The following is a 20,836-nucleotide window of genomic DNA, read 5'->3' on the forward strand; positions in this document are numbered from 1 at the left end:
GTCTTGGAGGAAAGAATTTATCTCTGAGTATCTCATTACTACTTCACAGATTCAGTCAATGACCAGGATGCATCAAGCCAGAAAGCGATACAGAGATCGTCTGCAGTATTTCAGAGACCATGTAAGACTTTCTCTGCTACACTTGTTTTAATATATATTTTCTGTATTACACTGTGAATGAAATGATGTGGGATTTTTTTTTCCTCCTAGATAAATGACATTGTAAAAATCCAGGCCTTTATTCGTGCAAATAAAGCACGAGATGACTACAAAACTCTCAGTAAGTATTGCCAAGGGAATGAGGCTTTTATACCTGAAGAGTCGGTATTTCCGTAGCACACTGCTAATGTAGTCTGCATTACTGTAGACCATTTAGAAGAGTAGTAGATTGGGAGGTATTTGGGGTGGTATTGGTGGGGGAGTGTGTAAGGTTGGGGAACACTGAGGGTGAGAGATTTTAAATCCAGACATCACTGTAGCTACTGATGGGTAGAACTACAGCTTCTCAATTAACCTGGGCATCACAAATTAGCCTAGATTTGATATTTGTGTCACTCTTTCCTTTGTTGCTGGTTATGCTCACGTTTTGTCCAAAAATAAGTAATTCCAAATCTTTCTAGAAGCTGTTTATATTGTGTGGTGCTAAATTTGTCAAGTGATAGTCAGACACTTCATATGCTGTTAAAATGTGTATTCATTGATTTCTCTTGCTCTTTGCCTGATACTTCATTTCCTTTTAGTCAGTGCTGAAGACCCACCTATGGCTGTGGTCCGGAAATTTGTCCACTTACTGGATCAAAGTGATCAAGATTTTCAGGAGGAGCTTGACCTAATGAAGCTGCGTGAGGAGGTTGTGACCCTTATCCGATCCAATCAGCAACTGGAAAATGACCTCAATCTGATGGACATCAAAATTGGACTTCTTGTGAAAAACAAAATCACATTGCAGGTATGAAGCACACTAATAGGGAAAGCCAAAGAACAGAGTCAGGCATATAGACCAGATCATGGAGAGACATGGCTTTAAGCTGTTCTAGACAGCTCTACTAATTGAATTATCAGTCCCACTGTGGGGAAGGAAGTACATGTGAAACAGAGGGCCTCTGTGCGATAGTCAAGACAAGTGGAAGTTGATGGGGATTCAGAAGGACAAGTGGGTGGTTGCAGCACAACTGAAAGAAGGAAAGAAAAGAAATGCTTCAGAGATAGCCAAACAAGAAGAAAGAGATGATGTGGGGCGCCTTCTGAGGTTCTGCCTGAGCGAGAGGTTTGTTAAAGAAGATGGTGATTGTTCAAAGCAAAAATATTACTGCTGTGCCCCTTCCGTTATTATTTAAGAGCCTATGGCATCAATGTGCCCAGCACAGAGACAAAGTCACTGCCCCAGTAGCATAGAGTCTAAATTAGGTACTGTGGATCAGACACATGATAAGCCCAGGGAAGGCTCTACTGTAAATTGTGGCAAATATCCTAGGGGGTTTGTTGTTGAAATGTTTCACAGAGAGGATAGAATTGTCTAGCGACAACTGAGTGACTAGAACTCCTGAATTCTAATCTGGTTCTGGTTTGCTGAGGGGCTTTGGTAAAATTGCTTCATCCCTCTGTGCCTCAGTGTCCCCATCTCTAAAATGGTTATAAAAGTAATACATACATACATTCATTACATAAGTAAGAATGTTAGAGAATTCAGTCCCTTAACTCTGGCACGTAAGCAAAATACTTTTATTTTAATTTTTAAAATGCACACATCTACTATATTGGGCACATTCACAGGTACTGTAAAAGCAGCAGCAGCTGGAGCCAATGTGTAAAGGTGATAACTCTTACTCAGTCCCGCCATCTTTCCCTCTACCCCCACACAGAGCTCTCCCACCATCCCCCACCCATCATCATCCTCATTATGGCAAATCCCAAAGGGACATGGCCTTTCAAATAGAGCACCACCTGCATCAGTCTCTGGCAACATGCTTAAAGTGGTCTAGTTATATACTCAGTTTGTCCATCACTGGCAATCTTACTGCGCCACCAAAGCTTTTGACACTCACATGATCGCTAGTCACATAGTGACATTCTTTGATACAGATGCTTAAGAATTCATTGGTTTTCTATTCTAATAGTATATCTGTATCAAGAAGGCTGCCAAAACTGAACCAGAGCTGACTGGAGATGGTTACTAGATTCAGTTTTTAATAGCCTTGTTTATGAGATGTGACATGGGTCAGCTGATGAAGACGATGAGAATGACAAATGTCAATCTGGGGTTCTTCAGCTTTCCTTAGTACCCATATGTCACTTCCATACAATAGAGGGAATATGATTTTGGTTTTATAGATCCACAGCTTTGTAGCAAGCTTGAAGTTACAACATCCTTATCGACTCAAAGACTTTAAGGTCAGAAGGGACCATCATGATCATCTAGTCTGACTTCCTGCACGTTGCAGGCCACAGAACCTTACCACCCACTCCTGAAATACACCCTAACCTCTGGCTGAGTTACTGAAATCCTCAAAACATGATTTAAAGACTTCAGGTTACAGAGAATCCAAAATATACTCTAGTTTAAATCTGCAAGTGACCTGTGCCCCACGATGCACAAGAATGGGGGGAGGGATAGCTCAGTGGTTTGAGCATTGGCCTGCTAAACCCAGGGTTGTGAGTTCAATCCTTGAGGGGGCCATTTAGGGATCTGGGGCAAAAATTGGGCACTGGTCCTGCTTTGAACAGGGGGTTGGACTAGATGACCTCCTGAGGTCCCTTCCAACCCTGAGATTCTATGATTTTATGATTCTATGTCGAAAACCCCCCAGGATCGCTGCCAATCTGATCTGGGAAAAATTGCTTCCTGACCCCAAATATGAGTCAGTTGGACCCTGAGCATTTCGGCAAGACCCACCAGCCAGAAACCTGGGAAAGAATTCTCTGCTGTAACTCAGAGCCCTCCCCATCTAATGTCTCATCACCAGCCATTGGGGATATTTTGCTACTAACAGTCACAGGTTGGCTACATGCCATTGTAGGCAGTCTCATCATACTGTTCCTCCATAAACTTACCAAGCTCAGGAGACTGCTGAACAAAGTGACATATGGCAGCAGCTGCTGTTATACAAGTTCCTAAATCTTTCCAGCACCGTCTGTGATACTGCCCAAATATTTAACAGCTGACAGTCTCCCCTTGGGACAGGTTAATACTGAGCTGGTGGTTGCTTTGATGGTAACGGGCAGGGATTTAGTTTTGTCTGAATTAATAACCAGACCAATGCACGCTGCTTCTTTCCCAACCTGATCGGCCATCAGCTGCAGTGTTTCACCAACAAGATGGTGTCATTGGCATATTTGAGCTCTCAAAGCAGAATGATGTTCAGCTGAACACTACTAACAGTTGCCTCCTCCAGCTTATCTATCAATTAGTTCATGCCGATATTGAACAGTGGTGACAGAACAAAGCCTTGCTGAACTCCCATCGAGATAGGAAACCATGCCATATATCTGCCATTGACTCTAACACAGCTTTCCATTCCATTATAGAGCTTTTCTGTCCCTGTCTTCCAGGGACATTGAGTCACCTCATTAGATTCCATAGACTTGTTCAATGCACTTGAATAAAAGGTCTGGCAAAGTCTATAACAAGTGCTGAGCATGGCATATTAAATTTAACCATCTACTCAAAAAGCTGCCTCAAGATAAAGACCTGATTGATAGTAGAATGACTCATCTTAAAGCCACACTGAGTACCCGGTCTTTGCCCTGAAGTACATCATTCATTGGAGATATTGATAAGGAAGCAAAGATTTTTCCCTGGGAGTAACAGAGTAATACCCATGTAGTTGCCTTATTGCCCTTTTTAAACAAATTACCACTTCTTCCAGGCATTGGGGATGAGATTAGTAAGCCAGATGGTCTAGAAGAGCCTTTACAGCAACAGTACAGCAGTACTCTCACGTGTTTTCAGCAACTCAGGGGTAATGTTACAAACCCATCATGTCTTCCCAGACTGCAGCTTATGGACTCTTTTTGGTTGAAGGAAGGTGGCTCTACCAGAACTTCCTGTCCCTTCTTAAATGGAAGAGAGGCTGAAGGTGACAGACAATTGAGGAGCATCTTGAAATGATCTTCCCAATGATACAACTGATACTACAGGCTCTGGCCAATGTTGCTGTTCTAATTCTTACTAATCAAGAAGGTGCCACCTTCTGCTGCAAATACTGTAAAGTTAACTAGAGTGTGCTGAGATGGTGCCTGGCAGCAGCCTGTTCTAAACTGACTGCCTGAGACAACCACCAGGGTTTCTTATCTTATTATACAGTGACTTGATGGCATTCCAAAGTCAAACCCATTCAGCCTTTGCTTTTGCTCTCAGCAACTTGTCTTTGAAGACTCAAATCACAGCCCTTGTTTGTGTGGGGCCCCCTCCCCCCCCAACTCCAACTGCTGGGAGCACCTCCTCACTGATCCATGGATGAAATTTGGAGGGTTTAGGCCCCAACACTGAGCTGGCAGCGGTCAGCACTGATGATTTGAAACAAAGCCATTCCTCATCAGATGACAGACAGACTTCAGTCTCTAATGCTTAAGCAGTTCAGACGAGAAAGCTGTGTGATAGCTTGGTTGTAATACGAGTGTTTAATTACATCAGACTGATTTAGACTCATTAATTTGGCAGTCTTCTAAATCAGAGGCGCACTTTTATCAGCAGAAACAGATTGTCAGTGTCCTGTTTAATACCGTTGCAAACTCATACATCTATGACTGTTGACTGATAACAGTTAATGAAAACACAATCAATATCAGTCCTAGTGAAAACATATGAGCAGAACCATATCGGCTTCCATCTTTGGGTGATGGAAGAATCAATCACCAGGTCATTGGCAATTGCTAATTCTAACATTTGCTGCCCATTCCTGTTCTTCTGTCCAATATCAAACTTCCTGAGAGTACTGGCCCAGGTGCCATTATCTTTTCCTACCTCAGCATTAAAATCACCCAGGACAACAGCTCTTCTCAGAGTTTCATTAAGGATTGAGTGTAGTTACTGGGAAAAATTGTCTGCAGTCGCATTGTTGGCCTTGGTGTTGGTGGGACCATACACTGTGGTAATGGTAAGATTCCAGTAGCTGGTACAGAAACAGACTCTGATAGTCATTAATCACCCATCAGCCCTGCAGTGCCCATTGGGCATTGGGTGAAAGTATAACAGCCACCCACTTCTGGAACAACCCATCAACAACTCCCATTCCCTGTTCCCATTTCCCCCTTTAGCAAAACATGATTCCAATTTTCTTACCCCCATTCCCTGTTCCCATCTCACACACCCACATGCCCACCCCCACCCACACCCAGTCACTTCCTCATTGACTACAGATTATATAGTAAAACTTGAGTTCTGCTTAGCTATACCTTAACCAATCATTTTCCTGAAATTTAACTAACCAATCCTAACATATTATATCCCACCACCTCAATTAGTTTACACCCAGCAAAATTAATTATACAACAGACAGGAACAATCACAGAACCAGACAGAGATTATACAGACAAACAACAGCAAAGTGGGAACTATAATGACAAAACAATACAGAAGTGAGGATTTCACATCCCAGCTATTGATAAGTGAGTTCTTGCCAGACAGGATGCTATCAAACTAAGTTTCCTTTTACATTTTCTAGGCACTTCCCTTTCTCTGGAGGTGATAGGAATACAATCCTGTCCTGATAGTGCCTAACAGCCCAATATTTCAATGTGACTAGTTTGGAATGTGAGGATGTAACCGTTCGCTTCCCAGCTTATGGCTGCCTCTGCTGCTTAGCCAAAGGCCTGAGCCTAAGCACAGGGCCACAAACTGTCACAGTAAGAGAAGGCCCTTACACTGGCAGACAGTGGTTTTGATTCTTTCTTTTATACCTCTATCACTAGCCAAGTGATAAGAATACACCTAAATTCTTAGAGTATAGGCCTTTACAGACAGGCCTGAATATCTATATCCTAACACTTGCTTTCATTTCATCACTTCCTGGCCAGCACACTTCAGATAAAGCACAGATATCAATGTTCAGGCTTTTCAACTGCTTGATGAGGAGAACGGCTTTAGCTGTTTCAGACAATGTTTGAATGTTCCAGGCACCAATTTTACTTTTGCCACCAACAAAGAGGATACCAGAATGGCCCGTTTGCAAGGTTTCATTGGTCATTTTGGCCTCAGTGGAAGAGAAAAACACTTGGCTGCTTCAGCTGCCAGGACAATCGACCAGATTGTTGACAGTGCTCAGCTTCAGTACAAACACCTTCACAATGTGAGCATACCCACCCTGACCACCCAGCTGCTCATCACACCCCTTGTACAAAGCAAAGCCTAGGAGAAGAGACAACATGACCAACATATTAGGGCTGTGTTTAACTCATGGGGCAGCACATTCCACAGTGGAAGGCTCATCAGTCAGAATTCCCTGCCTTCTATCCTTTTGTGATTAAATCAGGGGCTTGTTAACTTGAATACTTTTGACTTCTCTCATCTGGCATGGTATCTGATGGAGAGAGGTGGTTTCTGAGATAATAAAGATCCCCAACCTGTTTAAAGTTTTATTGGTAAAAAGCCAACACCTCATATGACACCCAAAAATAAACTGGAAGAGAGGACAAATCACAGAGCACAGAAGTAATTTGCTACATGAGTGAGGCTCTTTGTCAGACTGTCTACAGCATTCTGCACTAGTTGAAGCTTTGAACAGTTTTTAAGATTTAACTGCCTGTTGAGAGCAGGACAATAATCCAGTCTCAGAGTGACAAAGGTCTGGATCCTTGTGGCAAGGTCCTGCCTTGAAAGAGGCTGAAACCTTGGCCAAGTGTCAGCAATAGAAAGTGCTCTTGCCCACCCAGAACTATGCTGGCGGGATTCCCTCCCACATATTCTGGGGCACTGGGACCCAGGTAATGTTTCGCCTCTTCATCCCTTCTGCCAGTGTTGCCTTGGCAGAAAACCACAGAGAGGAAACAGCCAGAGTCTCCAGCTGGAAAGAGTAGAAGCATCCAAACCATATCTCTGGAGATTCCAAGAAGTTTCTACAGTTTTGACTGAGCTTTCTCTACCCTATGCTGCTATTTAGAACATAAAAACGGCTATACTGGGTCAGACCAAAAGTCCATCTAGTCCAGTATCCTGTCTTCCGACAGTGGCCAATGCCAGGTGCCCCAGAAGGAATGAACAGAACAGGTAATTGTCAAGTGATCCGTTCCCTGTCACTCATTCCCAGCTTCTGGCAAACAGAAGCTTGGGACACCATCGCTGCCAATCCTGGCTGATAGCCATTGATGGACCTATCCTCCATGCATTTATCTAGTTCTTTTTTGAACCCTGTTATAGTCTTGGCCTTCACAGCATCTTCTGGCAGAGTTTTACAGGTTGACACTGTGTTGTGTGAAGAAATACTTATTTTTGTTTGTTTTAAACATGCTGCCTGCCTATTAGTTTCATTTGGTGACCCCTAGTTCTTGTGTTATGAGAAGGAGTAAATATTTCCTTATTTACTTTCTCCACTCCAGTCATGATTTTATAGACCTCTATATATTCCCCCCTTAGTCATCTCTTCCAAGCAGAAAAGTCCCAGTCTTATTAATCTTTCCTCATATTTGCTCCAACCCCCTCCCTTCCTCTCCCTCACACTCTTCATCTCAACTTCACTCTACACCTGCCCCCCTTACCTTCTTCTTTCCTTACCTGTCCCCTTTACTCCCTTCTATACCCTTTTTCTTCTCAATTAGTTCATCCTGTCCTAAGTAAACCTAGCAAAAAATATATAAATAAATAAATTGTGGAACTAATGTGAGCATTGCTCCCATCCCATTGTTCACTTTGCTTGTGTTATACCCCTTCTCCCCATGTCTGTCTGGTCCATTTAGATTGTAAGCTCTTTGGGGCAGGGAATGTCTACTACTCTGTTTGTACAGCTCGTAGCACAATGTGGCCCCATTTTTGTGTGTCCCTTAGGCACTACCATAATAAACTTGATTCGTAATAACAAAATCTGGATGTGCAGAAGCAGCTGCATATCAGACAGGACCCTGAGGTTGTGAACCTGAGTATCTCCGCTTACCTCAGTCCTACCTTTTACTGAGTCTGTCAGCTAACCATCATCCAGGACTCTAGGTAAATCAGTAAACTGTACCTGGCAGATTCAATAAAACAGGCTTTGTCTGTAATTCACATATTGAAGACCTCATTCCAAACCAAATCACACTGTGATCCAGCAGTTTCATGTGTACCTTGAGCCCCACAGTACCCCAACAAGAGTGGGCCCACAGGGAAGTGAGCAGTCTCTCAATACAACACTCTGGATCCACTAAGAAAGAAACTACTGCACAATGATAGTTTATCCCAGCCTGTGGCTGCAATCGAGTGAGGAACACCTTATGGCTAGTTGTACTGAATGCAGCTGATGGATTTAATTAAATCACCATGGGAATGCTATTCTTGATCATTGCTAGCAGGAAATCATCAACTAATGAAACCAGTGTACTGTCCATAGCACATCCAGGTATAAAATTGTGCATAATTCTCTGTGCAGTGTTAATAAATATAGAGATTAAAAGGACACGATTTTTAAAAAATGTGAATGAGGATTTGGGAGATTTAAGTTAGATTTGAATCTCTCTCTTCTTGTCTTTGCAGGATGTTGTCTCTCATAGTAAGAAACTTACCAAGAAGAACAAGGAGCAGTTGTCTGACATGATGATGCTGAACAAGCAGAGGGGAGGTTTGAAGGCTCTAAGCAAAGAGAAGAGGGAGAAGCTGGAAGCGTATCAGCACCTGTTCTACTTGCTTCAGGTAAGCAGCTCCCCTAAGGGCTTAGAGCTTTTGACAGCCTCTTTCCATGGAGACTTCTGTGTCTTGCATCAGTTGTTATTTGTACACTGTGCTTTGGACCCACTATTGCCACCAGTCATCCTGGCCTTTTTGGGAGTGAATGCTGAACCTTTTTTTGTTGTTGTTGTAGACTAATCCCACCTACCTGGCCAAGCTGATTTTTCAGATGCCTCAGAACAAATCCACCAAGTTTATGGATTCAGTGATCTTCACTCTGTATAACTATGCATCCAATCAGAGGGAAGAATACCTGTTACTTCGGCTTTTCCAGACAGCACTGCAGGAAGAAATCAAGTATGTGCTGCCATGGCCTTGCCATACAGATGGCTTAAAGGACCGTTATTATGATAGCAGAAGACATTAAGTGATAAATGCTACACAGTTTATCCCTGTTCATGCTTGAGTCTCCAGTTTCTGTCTAAGAATAATTCGGTTTTCCCTGAAGCACAAAGAAATATCTGTTAGCTTGGAGAGGAGCTATTCAATAATAACCATTGCGGAGAAAACAAGCCTCTTTACATTGGGTTTTAGGATGATTTTATTTTAGATTAAAAGCATCTGCTTTTCTGAGGAGGAAAACTGTGGATAAATGAATCTGTTTTAGAAAAACGTGTAACCAAAATTTAAAGTGATTTAAACTGCTGTTATGCCTAGAGTAGCTCCAGCTTTGTAAGCCAATAAGGAGCTTGGAAAAGGGCAGCCAGGAAAACTATGGGTTTGTCTATATGACAAGTTACTGCACAGCAAGCTAGAGTGTGAATCTAGAGTGCACCAACTTGCCATGCAGTAGATTGCTATGAGGACACTATCTTTGCAGCAGTATACTAAACCACAATGCAGGACTTGTACTATGCTGTAGCAGTGATCACACAGGATGTTACTGCATGGCAATCTGGTGCACTATAGGTTCGCGTTCTGGCTTGCTGCATGGTAACTTGCCATGTAGACAAGTCCAAGAAACTGAAGTGCAAACTCAGCTTATCCTGGATTTTCAACAGCTAATGAGAATGCAGGCACTCAATAATGCTGTAGTAGTTTACATTCTTATAGGCGGTCAGTTTGTGGACACAGGCTCAGCACATTCTTTGTGATCATGTCACATCATAGTCCAATTCCTCCCAGTGCACAGCTGGGGCCTCATCACTGAAAAAGAATATAAACTATCTCTCTGGAGACTTTTCTGTTAGTTTGTTGTTTTCATGCTCTCAGTGAGTCATGCTATCACTAAATGTAGTTTTTCTCCTAGTCTTCTATGATGAACTGTCTTTTATAGTGAAAGAATACCGTACATATCTTCCCTGCCCTGCTCCAAAACACACCCATTCTCTCTCTCCCTGCAAAAATGTTTTTAAAGTGGTTTTTAAAAATGAAATGCAAAATGTGCTGTAACAGCTCTAAGCCATGGTATTCTGGGCACCAGCCGGCTATGCTACATATCTTAGATGAAGATGCTAAACTTTATTCCCCATGCTGCCTCCTAGTACACCTGAGCCAGCACCATGAGTCTCCTTAATGCACTCTTTGTTGTAACTTGTTTCATTGAAATTTTGCAAAAATCCACCAGCTTTACAAATGAAACTAACACATTCTGCCTTAAAAAGCATGCATCACGAAATGTGTGTGTTGCATAACTGGTAAAACTATTTCTAGTTAGTTTTTTTTATTTATGTTAATTCTCTTCCAGATCAAAAGTAGACCAGATACATGAGATTGTGACTGGAAACCCCACTGTTATTAAGATGGTGGTAAGTTTCAACCGTGGTGCCCGTGGCCAGAATGCAATGAGGCAGATTCTGGCACCTGTTGTGAAGGAAATCATGGATGACAAATCACTCAACATCAAAACTGATCCTGTGGACATTTACAAATCTTGGGTTAACCAGATGGAGTCACAAACTGGAGAGGCCAGGTGTGGAAACTTACTACTTTGCTTTTTTACCTCTCAGCTGCCTTACATTATCTGCTTTTTGCCTCTCTGGCTTCACTGAGTTTCTCTTCCCAATTTCCACTGGGTTTAAAGAATGTTTGAGTCATCAAATCAATTCCTGTTGGGTAGATGTAAAGTTGATGATGGAATGTGACCTAACAGGCTACCTATCTAAGGTGTCAAGAAAGGCTCTCACCTTTCCTACAGGAAAGGGAAATAGACCTTGGCATCACCTGCTTTAAAGGGTTAATCAGACATCTAAGGGGTACTTTCTGAGCTATAACTTTCTTCATCATCTCTTATCAGGAATCATCAGCTTCTTGTCAGTTTTGGTTGCATAGTCTGCATTTGAAGTGAGATACATACAATAAATGCTGTGGTGTGCAATTTTGTAGTAATTTAGCAGATATCCTTCCTCCTCCCTATCCTGGAATATTGAGGATTCTCTGAGTAAGGGGGTCAGCTTTGATGCTTCAGGTGCCACATTTAATGCTAATTTCTAGACCACTTATATTAGGTAAGGAGTGGAAGAGCTTTTACTTGTCAGTGTCCTCTTCATTTTTTCTGCCTTACACAGGCACTGTTTGGCATCTCCATAAGAGTGACCATCCTATAGCAAGTGAAAAACTTGCTATATTTTGTAAATGGCAAAGAGTTGCAATTCTCTTTATTAGTACTATTGTTTATTTTTAATTACAATAGCATCCAGATACATAAACAGAATTGGGTACCCCTTTATGTTGGATACTCTAAGGCAGTCCTGTTGGTTTTATTTCTCTCAGTGCATATCATTGCATGCATCTAGAACCTGAGATAGGTTCAAATAGAAATGATTTTTAAAAACACATACTGAAAAATTCAAATGTTCAAAAATTCAAAATGAATGTTGCCAACAGTTAAAATATTCTGACAGTACAAACTGAGTTTCTCATTCAGAAATCCTTACCCTGTCCAAAGAGAGAGATCTTGTAGCATGCTCTGGTGGCCAAAACTGGCTATGTTAAGATTAAGGGTGGGGTTAAGTTTCAGAGCTGAGGGCCTTCTACTGACAAAATCCTATAGTGTACCCTCAGGCCCTAACATCTAAGGGTTGTCAGCTTAATCATCCCAGCTTCAGCTGAAGACTATGCAAAAACTTCAGCTTGTGTGAAACACAGATGCCTGCTTACTTAGCATTGTTTTCCACAGAGAGCATATTACACCTGTTCCCCAGGGACAGCCCAGGTTTCTAGTTTGTAGCCCAGCATTGAGCAGTTTGGCTGTTGAAATGAGCTACTCTGCTCACTTGTCTGGGCTCTGAAGTGGAATTGACTAAAGCACCTCTTCTTGCTCAATCTGCATGCACACTCTGCAAAAGGATGCTGCATTATTTTCTCATTACGCCCAAAGAAAGGGGGAAGAGAGGGAGCTACCAAGAAATCCCCAGTCCTACCACTACCCAAAGTTATTGTCTGCCTTGTGACAAAGTTCCTCCTCTGCCTTGGTGGGTCCTGCGATTATTGGCAGATTTGCTCACCTCAGAGGTTCACGGCAGCCCTCAGTTTGGCCACTTTCGTGGCTCAAGTCTGCCGTTCCCTCAGTTAGCCTCATCACTGGCCAGCATGGGGAAAAGGAAGAAGAAGAATCCCTGCAGTCTCTGCTGATTCACCTGGTGGATCGGAGAACAGGCCAGAGACCTTCCTCTCTGGTGGAACCCACAGTCCAGGTCAACTCCTCCAGTATCAAGTAGGGAGTTGGAGGGATTGGGGGAACTTGGACCCGCCCTCTACTCCGGGTTCCGGCCCAGGGCTCTGTGGATTGCAGCTGTCTCAGTGGCTCCTATAACAGCTGTGTGACAGCTATAACTCCCTGGGCTACTTTCCCCTGGCCTCCTCCCAACACCTTCTTTATTCTCACCACAGGACCTTCCTCCTGATGTCTGATGATGCTTGTACTTCTCAGTTTTCCAGTAGTACACCTCCTCACTCTCAGCTTCTTGCGCCTCTTGCTCCCAGCTCCTCGTACACGCACCACAAACTGAAGTGAGCTCCTTTTTAAACCCAGGTGCCCTGATTAGCCTGCCTGTCTTAATTGATTCTAGTAGCTTCTTGATTGGCTGCAGGTGTTCTAATCAGCCTGTCTGCCTTAATTGTTTCCAGAAAGTTCCTGATTATTCTGGAACCTTCCCTATTACCTTGCCCAGGGAAAAGGGACCTACTTAACCTCGGGCTAATATATCTGTCTTCTATCACTCTCCTGTAGCCATCTGGCCTGACCCTGTCACAGCATATATTCCACTCTGTGTGCACATGTGCCCTATGCACATGTGATCAAACTCTTTTGAATAGCTGTGTCCACTGGGGCTGTGCGTAGGGAACTCTCTTGACTACCATAGCAGAGGATATAAGGGGTTGGGACAGCCTCAACTGCCTCTCACTTCCTTCTTACCACTCTTGAGATGGAATCCTGCAGTATCCACATCTCTTCAATCTGCAAAAGATTTCTTAGATATTGTTGTTCTAATTCCATAGCTACAGTTGTTAGTTAGCATACCTGTTGGTGATAAATAAATGAATAAATAAAGTTTAGATAGATGTACCCTGTGGAACCAAAGCATTGATACAGTTTCTCTCCCGCAGTACCCTGTTGCCTCCCTGTACAAAGCTAGACACACACACCCTAGTCCATGTGGCCAAAACGGCTGAAGGCAAAGCTCCAAGATCTGCCCCTCCTATGATTCAGCAGTGGTATGTCTGCTGGAGACTTTAATGCAAGCATCGGTTGACTGACCCCATTTTCTGAGAGACCACCTCTTCCCAGCCAGTTGCACTCCTCCAATGCCTCTGTGAGCCATCATGTTACCCCAAGCTCAAGAAGTACTCGCAAGCCTTGTTCCTTGGAAGCTTCCACTTCCAAGCAGAACAGAAGCTGTAAGGAGACCCATACTAAGGACCAGGGAAGATGTAGCTCTCGCGCTCCTGCTAGGAGGCAGATCCTCTTCTAAGTCCCTGGCCTAAGTTCTACAGGAGGTGGGACTAGATGATTATGAATCTGTGAATCCCTCTCTTCAGAGATTCTGATCGTGATCGCCTCCACCCATTGGTAGGGAGCACAGCTGGACCAACTTCAGATTTGGAGGAAATGATTGGCTCTCAAATATCTGTGTGTGTCAATGTGCTGCAACTCCAAGCTATTCAGTTGGCATGAAGGGCATTCTTACCGCTCCTTCAGGGTCTCCAGACAATACCACAGCAGTGCACTTGTTGAAACTCTCTGGGTAAGGATAAAAGGGGTAAAAAACAAGAGTGATATCATGGTAGGGGTCTACTATAGATCACCTAGCCAGGTAGAAGAGGTGAATGAGGCTTTATTTAAACAACTAACAGAATCATCCAAAGCACAGGACTTGGTGGTGACGGTGGACTTCAACTACCCAGTCATCTGTTGGCAAACTAATAAAGCAGGGCACAGATTATTTAACAAATTCTTATAATGCATTGAAGACGATTTTTTATTTTGAAAGGTGGAGAAAGCAACTAGGGGAGAGGCTATTCTAGGTTTGATTTTGACAAATAGGGAGAAACTGTTAGAGAATTTGAAAGTGGAAGGCAGCTTCGGTGAAAGTGATCATGAAATGATAGCATTAATGATTCTAAGGAGTGATAGGAGGCAGAAAATGATAATAGATTTTAAGAGGATAGACGTTAGGAAACTCAGAGAGTTGATAACTTGCTTCCCATAGGATCTTACCTAAGGGGGAAAACAGTTCAAGAGAGTTGGCAGTTTTTCAAAGAGACATTAAGGGCACAAGAGCAAACTATCTCACTGCATAAGAAAGATAGGAAGTATGGCAAGAAACCACCTGGTTTAACCTGAAGATCTTCAATGACCAGAAACTCAAAAAAGAGTTCTCCAAAAGGTGGAAACTAGGTCATATTATGAAGGATAAACATAAAAAAAAACCACAACCATGTAGAGACAAAATTAGAAAGGCCCAGGCACAAAATGAGATTAAATTAGCTAGAGACATAAAGAGTAACAAGAAAACATTCTACATCTGGAGGCTAAAATAGGGAAGAACAAATTAAAAATTACATAGGGCTAGTCTACACTGGCAACGTAGTTGCAGCAGAGTGCTGGGAGAGAGCTCCCCCAGCGCTCTAAAAAACCCACCTCCATGAGTTTTTTCACACCCCTAAGCGATAAAGTTGCCACACTGTTAAGTGGCAATGTAGACAAGCCCTTAGATATTACTAGATGTTTTCAAGTAGGCAGAGCCTGATGAAATGCGTCCTAGAATACTCAAGGAGCTGACTGAGGAGACAGCTGAGCCATTAGCAATTACCTTCGAAAACTTATGAAAATGGGAGAGATTTCAGAGCCCTGGAAGAGGGCAAATATAGTGCCAATCTATAAAAAAGGCAAATAAGGACAACCCGGAGAACTACAGACCAGTCAGCTTAACTTCAGTACCTGGAAAGATAATGGAGCAAATAATCAAGCATTCAGTGTGCACACACCCAGAAGATAATAAGGTGATTATTAACAATCAACATGGATTTGTCAAGAACAAATCCTGTCATACCAACCTAATAGCTTTCTTTAACAGGGTAACAAGCCTTGTGGGTGAGGGGGGAAGCAGCAGATGTGGTATATCTTGATTTTAGTAAGGCTTTTCATAGGCTATGTGTACACTGCACTTTCGTTGTTAAAACTTTTGTCACTTGGGGGTGTGAAAGAAACACACCCCTGAACAACAAGAGTTTTAATGACGAAAAGTACCAGTGTGGACAGTGCTTTGTCAGCAAGAGATGCTCTCTTGGCGACAAAGATACTGCCCCTTGTTGTGGGTGGTTTTATTTTGTCGCTGGGAGAGCTCTACATAAGGTTGTTTTGGATTTTCGCAATCAATCTATTCACCTCCTGATTATCTTCCCTAAGTTTTATTCTTCACCAGCTGAAGTGAGACTCCATGCTCCAGATGTGGTTAGAGCATTGTCTTTTTATCTGAATAGGAACAGATCAATTAGGATCTGTGAAACTATTCATGGCATTCTCAGCATAGTCAAGGGGACAGCTGATATCCTCACTGAGACTGTCCCAGTAGGTTTCGGACTGCATACATAGCTGATATGTTCTTGTGAAGAAGGATGCACCTGAACACGTTAGATCCAAATTGACCTCAAGCAGCCTCCATCGCCTCTAAACAGTATCTCTTTCAGGAAACTCTGTAGGGCAGCAACATGGAGTTCATTCCACATGTTCACTTCTCACTATTCCTGGCTGCAGGCCTCTAGGTCACATGCAAGCTTTGGTAGAGCAGTCCTTCAGTTGATATTTCAGTAGATTCCTCTTACCCAACTCCAAGGAAGGATACTGATTACTAGTCACCAAGAGTGGAATCTGTGTGGACAATCATGTGAGGAAGAAAGTACAGTTACTGAACAGTAACTGGTTCTTCAAGATATAATGTCCACACAGATTCCATGACCCTCTCTCTGTCCCTGTGAATTGCAGAGGCATCAGGTTTGTATAATTTTTGGTGGTGCTGCCCCCCCACACACACACACACACCTGCCTATTATGTAAAATAATGTAAAAATTGATTGGAAACAGTAAACATTTAACAGTTTCCCTATATTGTACAATGTGGTGGGGAATGAGGGCTCTGGCTGGGGGTGGGGGCTTTGGGGTGGGGCTGGGGATGAGGGCTTTGGGGTGTGGGAGGGGCTCAGGGCTAGGGCAGAGGGTTGGGGTACAGGGGGGTGAGGGCTCTGGCTGGGGATGCGGGTTCTGGGGTGGGGCTGGAGATGGGAAGTTTGGGGTACAGGCAGGCTGCCCTGGGGCCTGGGCCAGAAAGGAGGACTACCCCAGCCTTCTTCCCACCAGCAGCAGCGAGCTCTGGGGGAGGGGCCCCCCACTTCCCTCTGACAGCACACTCACCCCGCACCATTCTCACGGCACGTGCTCCTAAGGCCCCTCTTAGGTCCAGAGGGTTACACTTCCCCAGAGCAAGAACTCCTCATTCAAAAACAAGAGCACCAAGAGTTTAGAGGGAAAAACAACAATCAACAAACTTTTCCCCACCCTCAACTCCAGAGAGAGATTACAGGGGAGGAGGGAAGAGAGACTTCATGCTGCATCTCCGGGAGAACCCCTGAAAGGAGCTGCTCACGTGCAGGAGGTGCAGCGAGAAGTCCAGCTGGCCATGGGGCAGCAGGAGGCTACATTGCACCCAGGGAGACAGGAGAGAAAGAAAGTGCCTCAGTGGGAGTGGGAAGGAGGAGAAGCGATGAAGTTGTTTTGCAGCGAGGAGACAGGAAAACAGCCCGAGTTTCTCCCCGCAAAGTGGAGATGGGGAGGAGGAAGCAGAGGGTGGGGCAGGGGAAGGGGTTCAGAGTAGTGCCCTGGGTACAGTCACAAAGAAGGGAAACTCGCAAAAGAAAAGGAGAGGAGAGGAAGGGAAAGAAAAAGCCCAAAGCAGGCTGAGCAGCCACCTGGGGCTCCCTGAGCTGCTACAGTCACTCACTCAGTCCTCTGAATCTCCACCCAAACTCCTCAGTGTGCCACTAGCACCACTCCCTTTTGTAGCCAGCAGCGGCCAACGAGGAGCAGCAGGGCAGCTGCCCAGGGCGTAGGCAGGCACGCTCTGGGGGCGGCACGCAGGCGGGGCCGTGGGACACTCAGGGGGAGGCGCGCAGGGCCAGGGGAGAGACCCATCCCCGTCCCGAACACGGGTGGAGCACGGGCACCACAGGCCCATATAACTTGCTGCCCCTTGCTAATTGAAATCTTGACACTTGGGAATCTTATTGATGAAGAAAGTGAGAGGTGCTTACGGTCACCCCACCCCTGATATCCTCAATTACAGAGCTCACAAGGGCTCCAAGGGCACAGGCATGGCCCCAACAGACACTGCTATTAAAAAGTCGTCAATATCTTGCTCCTGGGAGACATGCACTCAAGAGTTGAATCTGTGTGGACAAAACACCCCGCAATAACTAGTATTCTTTGAGATAAGTAACCATATTTTCTTACCAGCCAAGCAAATTAGGGCTAAATGGCAAATTTCAGTTCAAGCTGGTAGTTGGAAAGAGGACAGCCAGCCCCCTTGCTGAAAGGAATGCTTAGGCCTCATTCACTTGTGGGTTTTGTCTAACAGTAAGTTGCCATATGATGTTACACCTGAGCAAGCTCTGGCTCATGAAGAGGTGAGGACACGCCTAGATGCATCCATCAAAAACATGCGGACAGTGACAGACAAGTTCCTGTCAGCCATCATCAGCTCAGTGGATAAAATCCCGTAAGTACAATGAGCTGCACCTTTGCTTTCTGAAAACTATTTTTGATTTCATGCTCACAGAGGTCTTGCTTGCTCTCTTGTTTCTTTCATAGTTATGGCATGCGCTTCATTGCCAAGGTTCTGAAAGATTCACTACATGAGAAATTTCCTGATGCTGGTGAGGATGAGTTGCTGAAGGTAAGGAGCTGAATACCTTTGCCCTCCTTTTGGCAAAGAGTAGTGTGTATGATTGCAAATCAGACTCGGAGCCAACCTGGCTATTGCAGAGACAGATCTATGTTTCATCCTGCTCCCTGGAATATGTACATGATCTTTTAGATTTTAGTGCTTTCTCATTAAGGACATAGACTATTCCAGCTGTATTTTGTGTTGTGTGTGAATGTTGTTGTACATGGTACAGGGCTTAGAAGGAGGGATCCTGTCGCTTCTGCCTTGTTTTTAATTTCCTTTGGGCATTTGATCCTTCAAGTTTCCTTGACTTGCTGTACAGTTTTTGCCAGCAAGTGAATCTTTGTTTTTGCTGAAGCAATTGCAGCAAGGTCTTCCTTTCTTAAAGAGACAATATCAGGTTAAAAATATATATTAAAAACTCCCATATCCTTACCTGTGTTAGTAATAGCACCCCACAGTATTTCAACAGCAGGATATACTAAATCACTTTTCACCATTTCTACTGTATATTTACACCTTTCTGCTGTCGCTGTCTAATTAGTATCACTTTCTGGTTTTCATTCAGTATTGAAATATGGCAGTGCTTGACTTTAGACACATTTAAAATTCCAAAACCTTCACTGAGATTAAAAAATAATAATAATGAAAACATTTGTATTTCCATGAACCCCTTTTTAATTAACAAACCCTAGGTTTAGAGCATAGCATACCTGATAATGTCTCTTTAAACTGCTCTGCTCCTACTTTATAAAAAAAAATTTGAATGCTGTTTTCTTCTCTCTTCTAGTTCTGTGCTTTCCCACACTGAAGCATCGATTCTAGACTTTCTGTGCAGGTGAATTAACTTTTTTTCCAACTGTAAATTTAGAGAGAAAACTGCAACTTTCCCTAGGCTTTCCTGTAAACCTGCTCTCTGTAGAAACAATATAGTTGTAAAGGTGGCAAAGTCAAAGCTACAGACAGTGGTAGACTTAATGTTCACATATGATTAATAGATGTTTAAGAACAGAAGTGGCCCATATAACACAGTTCTCCATATTTTTCTTAGTTTGGTCACATTTTAGTAGAGAGGGTGTCTCTCAGACACATTTCTCATTCCCAGTTTTAGAACCCTCATTATCTTTAATGTTCACACAGCAGCGCTGTGTAACTATAGCAGTTGCTTACATGGAAAAATAATAATACCAAGGAAGTACTTTATTTTTAAAAAGTTCCACTGCTGTGTCTGACCCCTGAAAGTGGTTCCTATCGCCTCCTCTTCTATTGTATAAGTGTTAAGCTAGTTACTCCCTGATTTCAGCGGTTTGTTCAGGCGTCTAGGCTCTTCCGTACATCGAAGCACTTAGAAATCAGGAGATGATGTTGTATGACAACACTCCGCAACAACCAGAAAAGATCTGTAGCTCACCAGAAAGCCACAGAACACACTGTGAGAATACAGTTCCAGGATAGCTAGTTGGGTCTTAACTTCCTTTCCCTGGAATATCTTTGGCTAAATGTCACATGAAGATAGAAGGAAGCCTGTAAGTACATGGACAACATATTTATTAACAGTTGTCTTCATTCTCCGAGGGTTTTAGCTGTTTACATTTAACATGGTATTGTATAGTACAAATCTGTTCACCAAGTAGTCCTTCTAGTATCTGCTTTTCTCACTTTTCTGGCATCTGAGTTGAAATGGTTTCTCGGTTTTCCTAAATCATGGTTATCTTGAGATCTCTATGGGAAATTTCAGTTGATTTCTTCAGGAATTATTCTGAAGGGGGGGTTGTGAAAATTAATATCTGTTTTCCACCAGTATTACTACTCGTCAAATCCGTCCACTGACTTTCTGTCTCCACCACATTAAACGCAAACTTTGGTCCTTGCCTTCAAGGTTCTCCTCAATTTTACTCCCCCTACTTGTCCCATCTCACCATTCTTTTGTTCTGCCAATGATGGCAGACACTTTTTTTGCTCACTTCTCTTACAATTACCTTCATCTCTTCTTCCATGCTGCCCTTTTTGCATGGAACACCTTCCTCAAATCAGTTTACACAGTCACTACTCTATCCTCCTTCAGATCCTTTAAGTGTCATCTCTGTTTTCATACCCATGGTAAACTGCCTAATCACTATGTAGAGGGACAGGGTGGGTGAGGTAATATCTTTTATTGAACCAATTTCTGTTATTGAGGGAGGCAAGCTTTGGAACAGAAAGTTGGTCCAATAAAAGATATTACCTCACCCATCTTGTCTCTCTAATATCCTAGGACATGGCTACAACAACACTGCATCAATAATTACTATGTAAGCAGCCTGTTAATAACTCATTAATAGTTCTTATTCATATATCTTATTTATAAATTTTTTTAAAAATTATAGCCTACAAATGATACTTAATTAAGAATATCTGCAACCTTGACTTGCTGTTGCTAGTACCCTTATTTTCCCCTTCCCTCTTCCATCATGATTAACACCCTATTGCATCTTGTTCCTATATAATCTGTAAATTCTTTGGGGGCAGGGGCTATCTGCTAGAGTATGTATGTATAGCACCCAATACAGTAGGGCTCCAATCCTGAACTGGAGTCTGGGTGTCTGATGCAAATAATAAAAATTTG

At 43.2% G+C, this 20,836-nt stretch overlaps 1 protein-coding gene across 2 annotated transcripts in view; it reads left to right on the top strand.

The window, feature by feature from the left end:
- IQGAP1 (IQ motif containing GTPase activating protein 1) overlaps nucleotides 1–20,836 on the top strand; it is a 185,572-nt gene that overhangs the window by 119,412 nt on the left and 45,324 nt on the right. For both annotated transcript variants that reach the window (XM_073304652.2, XM_073304653.2), the window contains 8 exons: nucleotides 50–121; nucleotides 211–280; nucleotides 741–949; nucleotides 8,660–8,815; nucleotides 8,985–9,148; nucleotides 10,539–10,763; nucleotides 17,923–18,063; nucleotides 18,156–18,240. In XM_073304652.2, the coding sequence (XP_073160753.1) occupies nucleotides 50–121; nucleotides 211–280; nucleotides 741–949; nucleotides 8,660–8,815; nucleotides 8,985–9,148; nucleotides 10,539–10,763; nucleotides 17,923–18,063; nucleotides 18,156–18,240 (1,122 nt within the window). The remainder of the gene's footprint in view (nucleotides 1–49; nucleotides 122–210; nucleotides 281–740; nucleotides 950–8,659; nucleotides 8,816–8,984; nucleotides 9,149–10,538; nucleotides 10,764–17,922; nucleotides 18,064–18,155; nucleotides 18,241–20,836) is intronic.

This window comes from Lepidochelys kempii, chromosome 10, assembly GCF_965140285.1.
Source record: "Lepidochelys kempii isolate rLepKem1 chromosome 10, rLepKem1.hap1, whole genome shotgun sequence".
Lineage (NCBI taxonomy): Eukaryota > Metazoa > Chordata > Testudines > Cheloniidae > Lepidochelys > Lepidochelys kempii.